General features: G+C 47.4%; 2 protein-coding genes across 51 annotated transcripts in view; one reads left to right on the top strand and one right to left on the bottom strand.

The window, feature by feature from the left end:
- Nucleotides 1-10,051, top strand: part of SEC31B (SEC31 homolog B, COPII coat complex component) — a 34,511-nt gene extending 24,460 nt beyond the window's left edge. For 10 of the 50 annotated variants that reach the window (XM_074002489.1, XM_074002494.1, XM_074002459.1 and 7 more), the window contains 8 exons: nucleotides 588-746; nucleotides 5,820-5,997; nucleotides 6,388-6,702; nucleotides 6,947-7,005; nucleotides 7,312-7,458; nucleotides 7,744-7,863; nucleotides 8,552-8,670; nucleotides 9,875-10,051. In XM_074002489.1, coding sequence (XP_073858590.1) covers nucleotides 588-746; nucleotides 5,820-5,997; nucleotides 6,388-6,702; nucleotides 6,947-7,005; nucleotides 7,312-7,458; nucleotides 7,744-7,863; nucleotides 8,552-8,670; nucleotides 9,875-10,028 — 1,251 coding nt within the window. In that variant the 3' untranslated portion in view covers nucleotides 10,029-10,051. Of the gene's footprint in view, nucleotides 1-587; nucleotides 747-5,819; nucleotides 5,998-6,387; nucleotides 6,703-6,946; nucleotides 7,006-7,311; nucleotides 7,459-7,743; nucleotides 7,864-8,551; nucleotides 8,671-8,900 lie in introns of all 50 variants that reach the window. The other 40 variants (XM_074002498.1, XM_074002497.1, XM_074002468.1 and 37 more) reach the window with 17 other exon arrangements.
- An 814-nt stretch (nucleotides 10,052-10,865) lies between these two features.
- WNT8B (Wnt family member 8B) lies at nucleotides 10,866-16,961 on the bottom strand. The gene is made up of 4 exons (XM_005566191.5): nucleotides 16,687-16,961; nucleotides 15,557-15,682; nucleotides 14,629-14,771; nucleotides 10,866-14,412 (listed from the first exon to the last, which is right to left on the bottom strand). Exons 1-4 carry the CDS (start codon nucleotides 16,835-16,837, stop codon nucleotides 13,867-13,869), a joined length of 966 nt encoding a protein of 321 aa, XP_005566248.4. The 5' UTR covers nucleotides 16,838-16,961; the 3' UTR covers nucleotides 10,866-13,866.
- Between the last annotated feature and the right edge of the window lie 1,064 nt (nucleotides 16,962-18,025).

Below are 18,025 nucleotides of genomic sequence, written 5' to 3'. Positions count from 1 at the left end.
GAATCCCTTAAGCACCTCACAATCTACTGGGGGAAGATCAGATGTTGATGACTTATAGCGCCGTAACAGAAGCTTATACTGAGCACTGTGGGAGTCCAGGGAAGGGACTGATTTTTGCCTGGAGAAGTCAAGGAAGGCTTCCCAATGGTTAAAACAGCTGAGCTAGACCTTCAAAGAGAAGTAGCTTACCAGCAGATATAGAGCATTCTAAGCAGAAAGAATAGCAAGGAGGGAGGCATGCAAGTGTTTGGCAGGGATTCGGGAACCTTGAGTCATTTCTAAGGGGGCTAGAGTATAGAGCGGGATTGTCCAAGGGTCAGAATACAGTCGTGGGTGCTTAGTTTCTGTTTCTGGTTGGGCCAGTAAAGCCCCTTCCTCATCCCTGTTTTCCACTTATCACGAGAGTCAGAAAGCAAAAACCATGACTTCAGGCTGCTAAAAACCTAAAACAACAAAACAGAACAACAACAACAAAATAAGACAGGTTGGACAAGCTTGGTGTAGAGGGTCAGCTGAAATTTGACTGCTACCGGGGGCCTTGATTGTTTTAATTTCTTGACACAACTGTTCCTCATTAAAACTTATAGCCACCAGTTCAGCAGCTAAGAGATCGGCTTTTTCATGCTCAAGGTTCTGCTGTCTTGGGCCAACAGTCTCCCCCTTTCCCCTACCCCCGGATTGTTGTGGGAGCTATCCCCCACTCTAAAGAGACGTCTTACAGATTGGGATCCCAGCCTTCTCACCAGGTAAGACCTTACTTGTTAATTCATTTGTTCATTCAACAATATTTATGTGCCAAGCGTGGTTCTGGGCACTTGGAATATATTGTGAACAAAACTGATGAAAATTCCCAACTTCTGTAGAACGTAGATTCAGTTCTTTTTATAATAAATGACTGTTTATTGAACTACTAGGCTGTTAGGACATAAAGGTGCAAAAATCGTGATACTTGCCCTCAAGTAGCTCATAGTCTAGTGGAAAGATAGATATGTAAAAAATAGCTACAGTAGGCCTGGCACAGTGGCTCATGCCTCTAATCCCAACTTTGGGAGGCCAGAGTGGGCAGATCACGAGGTCTGGAGTTCGAGACCATCCTGGCCAACATGGTGAAACCCCATCTCTACTGAAAATACAAAAAAATGAGTTGGGTGTGGTGGCATGCGCCTGTAGTCCCAGCTACTTGGGAGACTGAGGCAGGAGTATTGCTTGAACCCGGGAGGCGGAGGTTGAAGTGAGCCCAGATCGTATCACTGCATTCCAGCCTGGGCGACAGAGCGAGACTCTGTCTCAAAAAAAAAAAAAAAAAATTAGCTACAGTAAAATTCATAAATACCATGATTGGAGTATGGCAAGAGGCCATAAGATCACACAGATGAAAGCAGTTTACTCTGTATGGTGGGGTTGCGGGGGCAGTCCAGGGAGTGTTTCAGAACGAGTCTGAGGTTTGATCAGAGTCTCAAATATTAAAAGTTTTTAGGCAAAGGAATGAGCAAGTGAAGACTGTTTCAGGCACAGAGAATAGCATGTACAAAGGCACTGAAGCAAGAGTAAGCTGAGGCCTTTTGAGGATTACTAATATTTAATTGGGGCTGCAACACAGGTGTTTATGAAGTTAGATGAAGCTGGAACAACAGGTTCCGGAGTCAGATCACTAAGGACCTAGCATTCTGTGCTAAAGAACTTAAACTTGACAGGGAGGAGCTATTGAACAGTTTTGGGAAGAGGAGTGACATAATTAGCTGTATGTTAGGAAGGGCCAGTCTGGAGGGAGTTAGGCTATAGTATGGGATGATGAAGACATGAAATAACTAAAGCTGGCCAGTGAGGTTGGATTTGAAATACTTAGTACTTAGTAGATAGAACTGACAGAATTGCTGATAGTTTGGAGAAGTGTGTGTGTGGTTGGGGGACTGAGGGAGAGGAAAGAGGTTCTGGCCAAAGTGCCCGGGGGGATTGGGTACTGTTAAGATGTGAGGCCAGAAGTTTACTAGACGAGCTGGGGAACAGAATCCAGGGAGGTTTGGATACAGAGTTATCTGGCGGAAGCTCTGATGGCTCATCTTGTCCCACCTTCAATCCCCACCCTAATTCCTTTTCTTTTTTCCCTCCCTTTCCTCTGTCCCTTTCTTTCCTCACTTGTCTCCCCTTTTCCCCTTCCCCTCCTCTCTTCTCCTCTCTCTCTCCCTCTCCCCATCTCTTTTCATTTAAAAATAACTATAGATTCACAGGAGGTGGCAAAGAGATGTACTGGGGTGTCTCCTGCGTCCCAGCAACACCCCGCCCCATGTCAGCATCTCACACGACCACAGTACAGTATCAAAACCAAGAAATTGCCATTAGTACAATCCATGGATTCAGATTTCAGTCAGTCTCCACCAGTTTTACGTATTGTTATATGTGTGTTTATGCAGTTTTGTCACATTGTGGTGTGTAACCACCACCAAAATCAAGATACTCAATTTTACCATCACCATAAAACTCTCTTGTGTTACCTTTTTTTTTTTTTTTTTTTCCTGAGACAGAGTCTTGCTCTGTCGCCCAGGCTGGAGTATAGTGGCACGATCTCAGCTCACTGCAAGCTCCGCCTCCCGGGTTCACACCATTCTCCTGCCTCAGCCTCCCGAGTAGCTGGGACTACAGGTGCCCACCACCACGCCCGGCTAATTTTTTGTATTTTTAGTAGAGTTGGGGTTTCACCATGTTAGCCAGGATAGTCTCAATCTCCTGAGTGCTGGGATTACAGGCATGAGCCACCACACCCAGCCATCTCTTGTGTTACCTCTTTTATAGCTGCACTTATCCTGCATCCCTCATCCTTGGCTTCACCAATATGTTCTCCAGCTCTATAATTGTTATTTAATGATTGTTACATAAATAGAATCATGCAGTATGTATCCTTTGGAGATTGGCTTTTTTCCCTTAGCATAACTTCTTTGAGATTCATTCAAGTTGTTCTGTGTACCAGTAGTTCACTCATTCTTATTGCAGAGTAGTATTCCATGGCGTGAATGTACCATGGTTTTAATTTTTTTTTTTTTTTTTTTTGAGATGGAATCTCGCTCTGTTGCCCAGGTTGGAGTGCAGTGGTGCTATCTTGGCTCACTGCAAGCTCCGCCTTCCGGGTTCACGCCATTCTCCTGCCTCAGCCTCCTGAGTAGCTGGGACTGCAGGTGCCCGCCACCACGCCCGGAGAATGTTTTGTATTTTTAGTGGTGACAGGGTTTCACCGTGTTAGCCAGGATGGTCTTGATCTCCTGACCTCGTGATCTGCCCACCTTGGCCTCCCAAAGTGCTGGGATTATAGGCGTGAGCCACTGCACCTGGCCTCGGTTTTAATTTTTTTAGCGATTCAAACTTTGAAGGACATTTGGGTAGTTTCCAATTTGGGGGTATTATGAGTAAAGCTGCCATGAGTATTCAAATACAAGTTCCTAAATGACATCTTTACTAGGTTCAGTCTTTCAGTCCATGAACGTGGCATGTTTCTCCAATGCTCTCTCTATCAGTGTTTTACAATTTTTATCACACCAATCCTGTACATATTTTGTCCAATTTATACTTAAGTATTTAATTTTTTTATTATCACCTGTCCGCTCATGCCTACTAAGTATTTAATTTTGTCTTCAGCAGTTTAAAATCTAATTTATTGGTTTCCACTTGTTCATTGAGTATATAGAAATGCAGTTGATTTTTATGTGTTGATCTGGTTATACCCTGTGACCTTCCTGAATAGTTGTAGAAGTTTTTTGTGGATTCCATGGGGTTTTCTATTAGACAGTCATGCTGTCTGCAAATCTGCAAATAGATAGTTTTCTTTCTTTTCAATCTATATGCATTTAATTTCTTTCTCATGCCTTATTGTAGTGACTAGGACTTCCAGTCTCTGTTAAATAAGAATAGTGAAAATGAGCCAGGCTCGGTGGCTCACACCTGTAATCCCAGCACTTTGGGAAGCTGAGGCGGGTGGATCACCTGAGGTCAGGAGTTGAGACCAGCCTGACCAACATGGTGAGACCCCATCTCTACTAAAATATAAAATTAACCGGGCATGGTGTTGAATGCCTGTAATCCCAGCTACTCAGGAGGCAAGGCTGGAGAGTCGCTTGAACCCGGGAGGTGGAGCAGTGAGCTGAGATTGTGTAGTTGCACTCCAGCCTGGGCAACAAGAGCAAAACTCTGTCTCAAAAAAAATAAATAGTTAACGTGAATGTTCTTGCCTTGTTTCCAGTCTTAGAGGAAAAACATTCAATATTTCAGCATTAAGTATGATGTTAGCTTTAGGTTTTTCATAGATGCTCTTTATGAGACTAAGGAGATTTCCCTCTATTCCTTGTGTCTTAGTCCATTTTGTGCCACTATAACAGAATACCACAGACTGGGAAATTATTTATAAAGAACAGAAATTTATTTCTTATGGTTCTGGAGTCCAAGATCAAGGCACCAGCAGGTATGGTTCCACTCTCAGTTCCAAGATGGTGCCTTGCTGCTGTGTCCTCACATGGCAGGCAGCAGATGTGCAAGAGAAAGCAAACCTACTCCTGCAAGTCCTTTTTATGGTGGCATTAATCCGTTAATGAGGGCAGAGCCCTCATGACCTAAACATTTCCAAAAAGTCCCACCTCCCAACACTGTTGCATTGAGGATTCAGTTTTCAACACATGACTTCGGGGAACGTATTCATTCAGATCATAACACCTTGTGAACTAGATCATGAATCGGTGTTGAATTTTGTCAGATGTTTTTTCTGCATCATTTCTGTGATCATATTATTTTCATTCTTTAGTTTGTTGGTATAGGGGATTAAATTGATTGGTTTTTAAATATATTGGATCAGCTTTGCATGACCTGGAATCAATCCCACTTTCTTGTGGAATATTATTTTTTATATACATTATTTGATTTTGCTAAAATTTTATTGAGGATTTTTGTGTCTAAGTTCATGAGAAATATTGATGTATAGTTTTATTTTCTGCTATCTTTTTCTGGTGTTGGCATCAGGGTAATACTGGCCTCATGAAATTAGTTAGGAAGTGTTCCTTCTATCTTCTGGAAGAGATTACGTAAACTTTGTATTAATTCTTTGACTGTTTGGTGAAATTTTCCAGTGAAACCATCTAGGCCTGGAGATTTCTTTTCTGGGAGCTTTTAAATTACAAATCCGGCCGGGCGTGGTGGCTCAAGCCTGTAATCCCAGCACACGAGGTCAGGAAATCGAGACCATCCTGGCTAACACCGTGAAACCCCGTCTCTACTAAAAAATACAAAAAACTAGCCGGGGTGGCGGGCGCCTGTGGTCCCAGCTACTCAGGAGGCTGAGGCAGGAGAATGGCGTGAACCCCGGGGGCAGAGCTTGCAGCAAGCCCAGATCGGAGCACTGCACTCCAGCCTGGGGCACAGAGCAAGACTCTGTCTCAAAAATAAATAAATAAATAAATTACAAATCCAATTTCTTTAATGATTATAGGACTATCCAGATCTTCTTTCATTGTGACTGAGTTTTGGTAGTTTGTGGTTCTTGAGGAATGGGTCCATTTCTGATTAAGTTGTCAGATATTTATGAATGTAAAGTTATCTGTAGTATTCGTTTATCTTTCTAATGGCTTCAGAGTCTGTTGTAATATTCCCTGTTTCATCTCTGATGATGATTTATATCTTCTCTCTTTTTATCTTTATCAGTTTTTAGATGTTTATCAATTTTATTGAATTTTTTCCTCAAAGAACTAGTTTTTGTTTCGTTAATTTTCCCTATTATTTTTCTGTTTTCTATTATTTACTTTTCTCTTTCCTTTCCAAGAGCTGATGTTTTTTTCTCTTCATAGGTTCCAACTCCATCTCCAAGGCCAAGAGTTTTCACCCCTCAGTCATCACCAGCGATGCCCTTGGCACCTTCCCATCCTAGCCCTTATCAGGGCCCCAGGATGCAGAATATAAGTGACTACAGGGCATCTGGGTCCCAGGCCATCCAGCCTTTGCCTTTGGGCCCTGGGGTAAGGCCTGGTGAGTGAGTCACTGAAGATCTGTTTGGGCAGAGCACAGAGGTCTCAGGAAAGCAACTGGCATGGCCAGCATGGATTTGGGAAGCTGTATGTCTGTCTAGTGAGAGGAGCTTGGAAGTTGAAGTCTGAATTCCTAATGCTATCACTGGCTTCGTACCTTTGGCAATATACCAAAGTGTTGTGTTGCTTTATATCAACCCTATGGGATTGTTTTGAAGGTCAAATAAGGAATACAGTTAAAAGTATTTTGTAAATTATAGATTTCCATATACATGTATTAATCATTTATTATTATTAATTTTTTATTGCTATCCTGTTTCTCCTTGATATGCTCTGAGATGCTCCTGAATTGAAGTTTAGTGACAAATGACCTATTTCTGTTCTACCTCAGCTTCATCTCAGCCACAGCTATTAGGAGGGCAAAGGGTGCAAGCTCCTAACCCGGTGGGATTCCCTGGGACATGGCCTCTTCCTGGTTCCCCTCTACTCATGGCATGCCCAGACATCACGCAACCTGGCTCTACCTCCCTGTCTGAGACTCCTAGACTGTTCCCTCTGCTTCCTCTGAGACCACCAGGTCCCAGCCACATGGTCTCCCATGCCCCAGCCCTTCCTGTGAGCTTCCCTGTGCCATACCCTCCAGGGGGCCCAGTTGCCCCATGCTCTAGTGTCCTCCCAACCACTGGCATCTTGACTCCTCACCCAGGTCAGTCTTCCTTCCATGAATCCCTCTTCTGGGTTATTGCCTCCCCTACCCCTCCAACTACTTTGGTAGTCTTTCTTCAAGTCAGAGGCTAGGGCCCTGTGGGGTGGAGGGTGGCCAGGAGTGTAGATAGTCTGCAGAGGGAGGTATGGTGGATTCCAACTCAAAGATGCTTCCAGCCTTCAGATCAAAAATTTCCAGTGTTTTTCGTTATGCCCCTAAAAACCTCTATCTTTTTATCCTATAGGACCTCAAGATTCCTGGAAAGAAGCTCCAGCCCCCGGGGGAAACCTCCAGAGGAACAAGGTCAATGCATCTGTCCCCACCCACTCCCTCGCACATTCACCAATGACCATGTTCTAATTCCTTAGAGGATTCAGTCAGTCCTTCCCCTTCTCACACTGTCCCCGCCCTCCTCCCACTTACTCTTCTTTCCTCAGGACCCTCCTCTTTCTCTTTCCCTCTTACACACATACACCAGTCTCGTCACTTCCCAGTTTCCCATACTCACTCCTCTGCCTCCTTGTTCACTATCATTCCTGCCACTCCCCAAAACCAGAGCCATGGAGTCTCTCAGCTCAGACTCATGTGTCTTTCCTTCTGTCTCTTTAGCTGCCAGAGACATTTATGGCCCCAGCACCAATTACTGCTCCAGTTATGAGCCTCACCCCTGAGCTTCAAGGGATTCTTCCCTTACAGCCCCCTATCTCCGGTGTGAGTCATGCTCCCCCAGGGGCTCCAGGAGAACTCAGCTTGCAGGTAACAGGAACAATGTATTCCCCTCCCTTGAGAAACCTTCCAGCCCTCCTTGGGTGCAAGTCATGGTAGATGGGCCTCATTCTTCAAGGCAGAGACCATCTCTGAGCTGAGGGAAACTGGGGACAGGTACCAGGTGTCCTTACTGCAGAGAAAGGGAGGCTGCTCATCTCCCCACCTCTGCTCTGATGGGAACAGTATGACTGTGAGTCACTGGGGACTAGTCCTTAGGGAAGCCATGAGAAGGACAGATTGCCCCTCTGGCCTTTCTCCCTGCTTCTTTATCAGCAGCTTCAGCACCTGCCACCTGAGAAGATGGAAAGGAAGGAGCTGCCCCCAGAGCATCAGTCCTTGAAGAGCAGCTTTGAGGCACTTCTCCAACGTTGCTCCCTGTCTGCAACTGACTTAGTGAGTCTGAACCTTCTCCACAGTGCCCTCCTCGCACCCCTCGCTGGTTCCAGGACCCCTCAGCTGTGGACCAGTTCCTTGTGTGACTCTCTTCTCACTGCCCTGAACATGCTGTCTCTATCTTGTACTTAATTAATGTCCATGTGGAGCTGGTGAGAGACTTCGAGTCTGGTCTGAAGTCTAGCTCTTTGGCAGTAGGACCCAGCAGCATTGAGACCTAAAGGCAGCAGGGGTACTGGAAGGAGGGTGGAGCCAGGAGTAAGGAAGTCTGCCATTCCCTTGCTGGCTGTGTCGGCTTGAGCAAGTTGCTTACCCTTCTTGGGCCTTCATTCCCTCCTCTGTGAAATGAAGCCATTCTAGCTCTAATATGCTGTGATTCTTTTTTTTTTTGAGATGGAGTCTCGCTCTGATGCCCAGGCTGGAGTGCAGCCGTGCGATCTCAGCTCACTGCAAGCTCCGCCTCCCGGGTTCACACCATTCTCCTGGCTCAGCCTCCCAAGTAGCTGGGATTACAGGCACCCACCACCACGCCTGGCTAATTTTTTGTATTTTTAATGGAGATGGGGTTTCACCGTGTTAGCCAGAATGGTCTCAATCCGCCCACCTCGGCCTCCCGAGGTGCTGGGATTACAGGTGTGAGCCACTGCGCCCGGCCTAATATGCTGTGATTCTTTATGGCCCTGTGTAGGTGTTAGCCTTAGGGGCAGGGGTTGGAATCCATTTCTTTCCCTGCAGAAGACAAAAAGGAAGTTGGAAGAGGCAGCCCAGCGTCTGGAGTGTCTATATGAGAAGCTCTGTGAGGGGACAGTAAGTACACCTACCTGTGCTCCCACTGCCTCCTACCCTTCCACCATGACCATGGCCAAAGGAAGCCCAGTGTCTTTTCTTCCCATAGGTCTCACTGACCTGGGTTCCCCACAAAATATGTGCATCTTGCCTGGACTGGGCCCAGAACTTAAGTCTTCCCTTATCCCTTCCATGCTGCCAGGGTAGGGACTAGGTTGGGCTCGCTAACCTAAGGGTCATTCCCTCCACAGCTCTCACCTCATGTCGTGGCTGGGCTCCATGAGGTTGCCCGATGCGTGGATGCAGGAAGCTTTGAGCAGGGCCTCACAGTGCATGCCCAGGTGGCGGGCTGCAGCAGCTTCAGCGAAGTGTCCAGCTTCATGCCTATCTTGAAGGCAGTCCTCATCATTGCTCATAAGCTGCTGGTCTAAACCAGGCAGCCTCTCTTGCTAGGAGGCCTCTTCTGCTGTTACTTAACTCCTCCCTGCAGAAGAGGGGACTTTTGCAACAGATTCTGTTTGTTTTTCCTGACTCTTTTCCTTGCTGCCAGGTATGTGATGCTGTAGGCTTGACTCCAAACCAGCTGAGTGCCTGCTTTTTACTCCTTTATGCCTGGCCTTCTAGGATCTGTCCAAGACACTCCAGGCCTGGAGGCAGGGCATAGAGTCAGTTCTTCACCCTCCCTAATACTACACTCTGTAAGGACCTGGGGCAGAATATCTTCTCCCCCAGGGATCTTCTGTTTACGTGGCTTCTGAGAGGGTGAACAGGATTGTTACTTTTAAGTCTACCTCTGCTGTGACCCATCATGTGGGTCTTTTGTTTCTCCCTTCTGTGGTTTATGAGCCTGCCCTTACCTTTTCCCTGTCTCTGACTTCATATTTCCAGGTCTGTATTTCTCTGTAGTCCAGGGTATGGGGTAGAGCTGACTGCTGTTCACCCTTTGAACAAGTCATGGATGTGAGGATGGGTGCTGAGGAGAACCAAGAGAGGAAACTTTGGCGCTGTTAAAATGGAATTTCTCATGTGCCAGCATTATTTAGGGTGGGCTAGGTTGGATGGAAGGTGAAAGGGGTGAACTGCCTTTTGCTGGAAGCTGTCTTAGGCTGTGAGATAGGAGCAGGGGAACCACAGCCTATGGGGAACTGCCCTTGACTATGTTGGAGCCTTAGCCCAAGGCCATTCCTTCTGTGATGATAAAGCCCATTTCTGTATTCTCTTCCAGCACTGCTCCTCAGGGGTTGGGGGCCCTTCTACCTGGCAGCCACCACATGTCCCAGGGCTACCTTCTCTGGCTGGATTTGCATTTGTGGCACTGTGTTTGGATTTGCATTTGTGGCACTGTGTTTGATGCAGTGATGTACTTAATGGTGCAATAAAGCTGCTTTGATTTGGTTTCCTCTGTCATCTCCCAGTCATTGTCTCCTCTGGGTTCTATTTTGCCATTACCTTCCTAGTCCTCTTTATTCTTGCTTCCTGCACCCTAGTAAGGCAGGGGAGAGGCTTAGGGAGAGATAAATCAAGAAAGTTAAAGGAAGGTGTCCAGCCCCACTGAATTAGGTTCTCTCCTTGCAGCATTTGTGGTCACTCTGCTGGGTGTGTTGGGGGCGGGGGGGTTGTCTCTCTTCATCCGTGCCTGGTGTTCAGTTCCAGGGTTTTCCGCACCCCACTTCAGGGCTGAGCTCAGCTATACAAAGGGACTGGGTGTGAAGCCAGGGGATACTAGCCCTAATCCTGTTGTAGATCCCATCATGTCTGTGGGCTAGATGTGTGTGTGTTTGGGAGGGAGGGATTGTTAGGCAGTATTTGTTTGTAAAGCCACTTGCTCTTCAGATAATACTTGCACTAACTTCTATTGATGAAGCAGTGTGAGCCCCAGCAAAGTCCTTTCCCAAAGTGTCTTTGAAGCCAAGAGCCCATTGAAGGGAAGAAAGGCCGGGAGAGGGGATTAGTTTGTTCAGCAGCTGTGAATTTCAGTGGGAGGTTGATGAACTCCGAAGTCTTTGTTTAAATTAAAGTGGGGGAGAAAAAAGCCGCTGCTGGAGCGAGAGCCCCACTTGGGGCCCTGAACTAACACAAGGAGAAGTCTGAGCTGCAGGGAGCTGTGTACTGACTGCGAAGACTTTTCCCAAACACTTTCGGAAAAGGTGTTGTGAGAAGACAAGGGGGCGGAGTGGCGGATTAGCATGTGAAATGAAGTTTTCATTGACTCCGGTGGGGGTAGAAGGCTATTTTAATGGCATTTTGTTCTCCTATTTTCTCTTCTTGAGCTCTTTAGATATATTGTTTTGCTAAGACAGGCTTTCTTCCCCCTTCTTTCCAGTCTGAGGATTGCCTCTATGGGAGCCAACATAAATATTTCTCCTCCAGGAATGCGGGTTAATTAAAAGGAAATGAATGAGTGGAAGCATCCAATCCAGACCTACAATAGGCGAGTGCCCTGGCCTGCCCTCCCCTCCCACCACCGCCAGCACCACCAGCGCCGAAGACGACCCGGTCTCTGTCTTTGCCCTAACCTGCTGCTAAGGCCAGTTGAGACTGCGATTCTTTTCAAAAAGAAAAAGCTCTGCCTGTGTGTAGGCTCACAGGCCAGGGACAGGAAGGAGACAGTGTTTTGCCCACCCCAACCAATTTCCTTGTCACTTCTCAGGACCTCCCTCTGTTTCTGTCTTCTGACTGAGACAGATGGGCTCCTGAAGAGCACACGAGAGGTGGGAAGGGGCCTGTGCTCTGCACTCACCCCACAGTAACTTACTAGTTGGGGGAAGAAGCCAGTCATCTTTCTCAGCATCAGTTTAAATCTGTAAAACAAAAGGTTTGACTAGCTGACCTCAAAGATGTCTTCCCAAGCACCATTTCTGGAGTTGCCTACTTTGTAAAGGGACCACGGCCCTGGCGATTGAGTATAAGATGAGAACTTAAACTCCATGATGCAGCAATGGCGGTAGTTGTTCACCACTGTCTCCACTCTGGTGTTTGTTGAATGAACAAATGAACAAGTGGATATTGCAAAAGGAAGGGAAAAGCATACAGATCCAAGGCAGCTCAGTCATGTTTTCTTGATAGAACTGGAATGAATCTGGTATCCATTTGGGGATATAAAACAATAGCCTATGAAATAATGTTCTGGCAGCATGACATATTTAGAGTGCTGACCTGCAGTTATCAAATATGAAGCACAATAGTTCTCCTGCTTTTATGCTAAGAGACTTCCTGGAGAATGCAGCTTTACTTTACAACATTGTACTTTTAAATTTTCTAGCTGCCTTGCCAAACTTTCTTCGTGTACATTATCAAGCAATTCTGCAAAGTGGGACAGGTAGGTTAGTATATGCTACTTCTTGGTTAAGGAGAAAAGGTGAGTTGGGAGGCTCAGATAAAAGTGGAGGGAAGCCGTGAAGGGCCTTTTGCTGATAGAGCTGGAAATGAAGCACTAGGAACCCCTGAAAGGAAGTGTATCCCCGGTCAGGAAGGGGAAACTCTCTCAGTAAGTGTTGGCAAGACCAGAAGGTATGTGGGTGAGGCCAGGGGTTTGGGATCTGACCTGGCTATTGCTTTAGTTTGGATTACGGGAACCCTTGACTCTTACAGGTGAGCCCCTAGAGTCTTGGCTTTTGTTACTTGGAGCCAGTCACACTGCTTTCTCCTACTCTGGGAGAGGAAGGTTGGGGTCATCTAACATCTGACCAGTTCTGCTCTAGAAGAGCTGCCCAGCCCCAGACCTGGGACTGTCCTAGGGCAAGGAAGCTGGCTGGCGAGCTCCTTGGGCTACAGAGGGTCTGTCAGGGATTGGTTCTTCCCTACCCAAGGTCTTGCTCTGTTTCATAAACAAGTCCCTGCTGTGCTCCTCTCTGAAAATAAAACCAGAAGACTCAAGTACCGCAAGCAGCAAGCTCATGGCTATTGAGTGAATGTATTAGAAGATTTATATAGATGATTTACTAATCCTTGGCAGCTTAGCCTCAATCCAGGTAACTGCTTGGGCGACCAGGGAAGTGAGGCTCTAGGGAGGATGGTATCCTGCCAAGAGGGGAGGGAGGAGAGAGCCCACAGGTTGTATCTGTTACCACATCCCACCCCAATATCCTCAAGAATAAGTGCAGTACCTAGAAAAAGAGCACATATCACAATGACTGCAATAAATTAAGGTTCAAGGTGCTGAACTTCCCATTAGCAACAGTTTCATTGCAGGAAGTTTACTCATCAAAGGAAGAGATCCAGTGCTGTGAATCCTGCCTGTTTGAGAACCAGGTTAGTGATAAGGAAGGGTCTCAGTTTCTCCTCCTTATGACCTGCCCCTAGAGGTGCAGACCAGGATCTGAACAGGAAAGTGGCTTTATTTACCTCAGTCTTGGCTCAGAGGAACAAAGATCCTTTGGGGAAGAAGAGGTAAAGTTGGTTGCTAGGAGGAAGTAGGTCAGGAGAAGGTAGAAGGTACCTCTAAAGGGTAGAAAATGACTGTAATCTACCCTTAACGTATTTCCTAGACCTTTGGGGTATGTATCTAGAGTCCCTTGGGTGATTGTCTAGGAAGGTCATTGCCCCACTAGTAAATTCTATCATGACATGATACCACAAGGATGAGTAGCACCCTTGGTGTTCAAATCAGCACTCCAGAGGAGCTCCCTCTTCCTCCATCTTCAACCTCTGCCTCTAGGAACCAACCCCAAAGACATGCTTTGCCGGGGCCAGTTTCCTCAGTTTTTCTGGTAAAGAAAGGAAAGGGAGAAGAGGAGAGAAAGCATTCAAGATTCCTGGGGAGTCTGGGTCAGCAGGTAGCAGGGGAGGAGCTGTGCAGAAGAGAGGGGCAGCAGTGGGCAAAAGGGCAAAGCTTTGGCTTTACCTGGGCCCTGCGTGTCTGAGAAGGGTTCTTCCAGCGCCTAAGGCTTGATAGGCTAGATCAGACATTAGGGTTGCTAAGAAAGGGGAGGAGGAACACCTGTTCTCATCCTAATCCAAGGAAGATCAGCAGCTCAAAGCCTGAGTTCTCAGTCAGACCAAGGTGTGGCTGCGAGGAGGCTTCAAACAGCGCCCTAGGAGAGCACAGAGGAATTGGGGAAACAGGCTGGAAAGTGGCAAGCTTCGGAGAATTTGCAGTCTCTCCTTCTCAGGATCCCTAGGTCTGGAGCGGGTTCCCCTTTCCCTAGGTTCCACAATTACTGGGGTCTCTAAAAGAAGCCAAGAACCGGTGGGAAAAGGAGGGGGCAGAGGAAACGCTTAGGGTTTTCTCCCGGGTTTGTGCGCAGCGCCCCCCCGCGGCCGCTCTGCGCGGCTGCAGAAGTACTTGGTGACCCGCCGGCGGCACTGCTCGCAGCGGACTGCGCAGCACCAGTGGAACTTGCAGTTGCAGCTGGACACTGTCTCGGCCCGGCGCTCCTCCACCGCCAGCCCGCAGTCCCCGCAGAGCCGGCGGCAGCTGCGGCGTTCCCAGCGACCCAGGGCCCGCCCGCGCCTCAGGCACTCTCGGCCTTCGGTGCCCAGCAGTCCTAGCGTTTTGTTCTCCAGGCAGTAGTCCGGGGAGTCCTCCAGGTGCACCAGCTCCCAGGTGGAGATGGAGCGAAAGGTGTCGGCGATGGCGCCGCGGCCGGCAGCGCTGTTGCCAGCACCCTGCAGCAGGTCCACCTTGAGTGCTGCGTGGTACTTCTCCTTCAGGTGCGCGCCCACCTCGCGGAACTCGGGCAGCTGCAGCCAACAGGTCTGCGTGGTGCAGCTGCCAGACACGCCGTGGCACTTGCACGTACGTTTCATGGTGCCCTTCACTGCCTGGGGAGAGAGCTAGGAGTGAGAGACCCGAGATTAAGCGCGTGGCGAGTTTAACTGCCCCTGCGGGAGTTGCGAGGAGTCTAGTTAGTCTACTGGACCAGCCCACTTGGTACCTTATTTTGCCAGTCTTTTAAATGAACGCAAGAGTTGTCCACACCTGGAGCTCGTAGTGGATGGAGCCAGCAGCTGCCTATTCCCATGGGCGGCGGGACTCACCTTGCGGCCAGCCTCGTTGTTGTGCAGGTTCATGGCTGCCCGTGCATCCTGTCCTGTTTCCAGGGCATCGACAAACTGCTTGGAAATCGCCTCTCCGAAGCCCACATTGTCACTGCAGCCTCCCCACAGCCAGCCTTGGCCCCCTGGAAAAGTGCAGGGGGAGGACAGGTCATTAAGCAAGCGGGCGCAGAGCCTCCTGGGCTGCTGTTTCTAACTGGGTTCGGGGTGGGGGGTCCAGGATAGGAGAGGATTAAGGTTGGGCGAGTACCCTGTATCCAGATCGGTTGCCGTCTATATTTGTTTTTGCCACCTTTACACGCCCACTTCCAGGTGTAGCCAATCCCCTGCTCAGAGCTCAATGACGTAAGTAGTTGCCGAGTGGATTCTTTGCAAGGCGCCAGGACACTCCTCTGCCAACAGTGCCTCTACCCATGGGCAGAAGGTGCACGTGCCCTGCTGGTGATTGAGGTCCAGAAGGGACAAAATGGTGCCAAAAAGATGAGGAAAGCTCAAGCATTGAGTGGGAAAGAGGGGTACAATTGAAATATGGAACAATGATGTTGGAAATTGGTCAGGAGGGCACAGGATTGGAGACGGTACTGGAGGTAAAGAGTGGAAAGTAGACGGGGATAGGCAACACGAAGGAAGTTCCCCTTGTGTTTGAGAGAAGCAACAGAGGAATCCCCAGAGTGTTGCTTCTTTATTATTATGTTTAAATTAAGGAAACTACTCAATGGGACAAGAAGGTCCTAAGCTACATTTAGCCTGGCTTGTCATTGTAGGGCTTGGGATCAAACTCGTTCACCCATCTTCCGCATGATTTTCTTCATATTTAGAAAAAGACAGCTCTTCTTCACCCCCACTAGGCTTTTCATTCTTTATGTGAATTGAGCTGGCCTATGGTACCCATCCCCACGTTACTACTCACCCAGTTGCCCATTGCGGGAGTCATCACAGCCACAGTTATCAAAATCTCCAAGGCTGCAGTTTCTAGTCAGGGTGTACATGACTCCAGCAGAACTGATGGCATGCACAAATGCTGTCTCCCGATTAGCTAGCAGGAACCAAAAATCCAGAGTTAGAGGGAGGGGTTGCAGCTTAAAGAAATACCAGACACGCTACCTTTCTTTAATAACCATCATTATATCCTCTTTCCCAAGCTCCATCCTATTTCCCCATCTTTATTATTATTTTTTAACTTTTATTTTTTGCAGAGAGAGGGTCTCACTATGTTGCCCAGGCTTGTCTGGAACTCTGGGCTCAGTCTTCCTACTGCGTCCTCCCGAAGAGCTTGGGATTACAAACTTGAGCCACTGTGCCTGGCCTTCCCATCTTTACAGTGAATCTTACCCTCTTCCATGGTCTGCTCCATCCCTGGAATTAGCCCTATTCTTCTCACCTCCTGTCATTTCAGGTCACACATTTTATGACCAGGTAACTAGGGTACTGTTGACACACATGATTGTAAATGATTTAGGTTGGAAAGAGCCTGAGGAAGAAATGGGGAGGGAGATGAATCTGAAGGCTAGGTTGTAAAGAACCCATCCCCAATTCCTCCTGGAACACTGGGGTCTAAAAGTCATGTGCAGTTAGTCTTGAAAAGAACCTCTGATTGGCAGCTCTTTCATTTACTGGCATGGCCACTCTTTATCTTATCTTCTCCATGGGAATCTGGCCTCCAAGTCACTCTCCACTTGCCCAGTACCTCTCTGCTAAGGAAGGGGCTAAGGGGTATGAGAAATTGTGACCCCTGCCTACCTCCTGATATTACTTACATTGTGAGGAGACCTTTAGCCAACTGGGAGGCCAAGGATGGTATGGGATTGGGAGTAAGGCAATATCCATTTGTTGAGCAATGAGAGTGTTGAGAAAGAAAGAAAAAACTCTATAGGTGGGAAAAAGGAAGTAGAAAAGGAAAAGAGAAGATCCTGGAGAGGGAGATGACCTAAGAGAAGAGAGCAGGTGAGGAATAAGTGTGTCGAGGAGACAAGGGACTATCCCTGGGGCTCTAACCTGTGACCAGGGGGTCCAGGGAGCTGTGGCTGAAGCTTTTCTTACCACTGCGAAGCCCACCATGGCTGGACAGCTGCAGAGCTCTCTCAGGGCAGTTCCAGCGGTCCCAGGCAAACTGATACTTGCATTCTTCAATACCACTCTGGGCACCAGCTGCCACACTGCTGGAGTAAATCAGGTAAGCCTGTAGGGACATAGGGGTAAAAACTCAGACTGAACTTAGGAGGAATTTACCCTAAACTGACCAAACACCTCCCTTCCTGCTCACTCTCCCATCCCTCCAAAATAATGATGGAGTAAGCACTTTAAATATGCTGTCTCATTTGTCATCACAGATAACCTGTGAAATAGGCACTATTTTATAGATTAGGAAACCGAGGCTCAGGGAATGAGCTAAAGTGACTTCCCCAAAGTTGCAGAGCTAGCAAATGGCAGAACTAGAAATGAAACCAGTTTTATCAGACTCTAGTCCCTGTCATCCTTTATTCACCTTTATTCATTAAACTATCCTGCCTCTCCAAAATGAGCCCAAATCACACAATTCATGAAATTTAAGCAGTTCTCATCACATGACCATCTTAGAAAATAACATTTTGGAACTGAAAATGCCCATGAATGTAAAGATCATGTAGTACAATTCCAGCATTTTAAACATGGGAAACTGCATCCCACCATGGGGCACTGAGAAGGATGTGTGGCTTTGCAGCCTGACACCTATAAAAGGCTGTTGACTTTTATGGCTCTGGAAATTCTAGCCATAAATTCAGAATTAGTGCTCCTGAGTTCTTATCTTGGCTCTGACAATGGCTTGCTATGTGGTTTTAGATGTGTCCCTAACACCCTCTGGGTCTCAGTCTTTCTATCTGTAATATATATAGCATAACAAAAGATGTGGATATGATGAAAAATCTGCATTTATCATCTTTAGTCAACAGGCTAAGATTAGTGAAATCTGTATCAATTAAAGGAATTTGTTCTTACTTTTGGACCAGTCATCAGGAAATTGTTCACTGACCTATAAGAGAAAAAACAAAAACAGAATATAATGCAGAGACACCAACTTGTTTCTGCTTCCAAGAGTGGTAAGAATTACTTCAGCACATGTAATTAATAGGAAGAAAGGGCAACTAGTTTTACCCAGGAAACACTGTGCATAACAAACCTACTAAAGATAATTTACAGCCAGGTGGGGTGGCTCATGCCTGTATTCCCAGCACTTTGGGAGGCTGAAGCAGGCGGATCACTTGAGGTCGGGAGTTCGAGACCAGCCTGGCCAAACATGGCGAAACCCCGTCTCTGCTAAAAATACAAAAATTAGCAGGGCACGGTGGTGGACACCTGTAGTCCCAGCTACTCAGGAGGCTGAGGCATGAGAATCACTTGA

This window comes from Macaca fascicularis, chromosome 9 (genome assembly GCF_037993035.2).
Source record: "Macaca fascicularis isolate 582-1 chromosome 9, T2T-MFA8v1.1".
Taxonomy (NCBI): Eukaryota; Metazoa; Chordata; class Mammalia; order Primates; family Cercopithecidae; genus Macaca; species Macaca fascicularis.
The sequence above is the reverse complement of the archived record's forward strand: the minus strand, read 5'-3'. Positions and strand labels throughout refer to the sequence as shown.

Excerpts from the sequence above, each read along its gene's own strand:
- WNT8B (XM_005566191.5), bottom strand. The coding sequence starts at position 16,837 with ATGTCCCTACAGGCTTACCTGATTTACTCCAGCAGTGTGGCAGCTGGT. Across the intron at positions 15,683-16,686 it reads CCATGGTGGGCTTCGCAGTG|CTAATCGGGAGACAGCATTT; the intron begins GTAAGAAAAGCT and ends GGTTCCTGCTAG. Across the intron at positions 14,772-15,556 it reads CTCCCGCAATGGGCAACTGG|GGGGCCAAGGCTGGCTGTGG; the intron begins GTGAGTAGTAAC and ends GCACTTTTCCAG.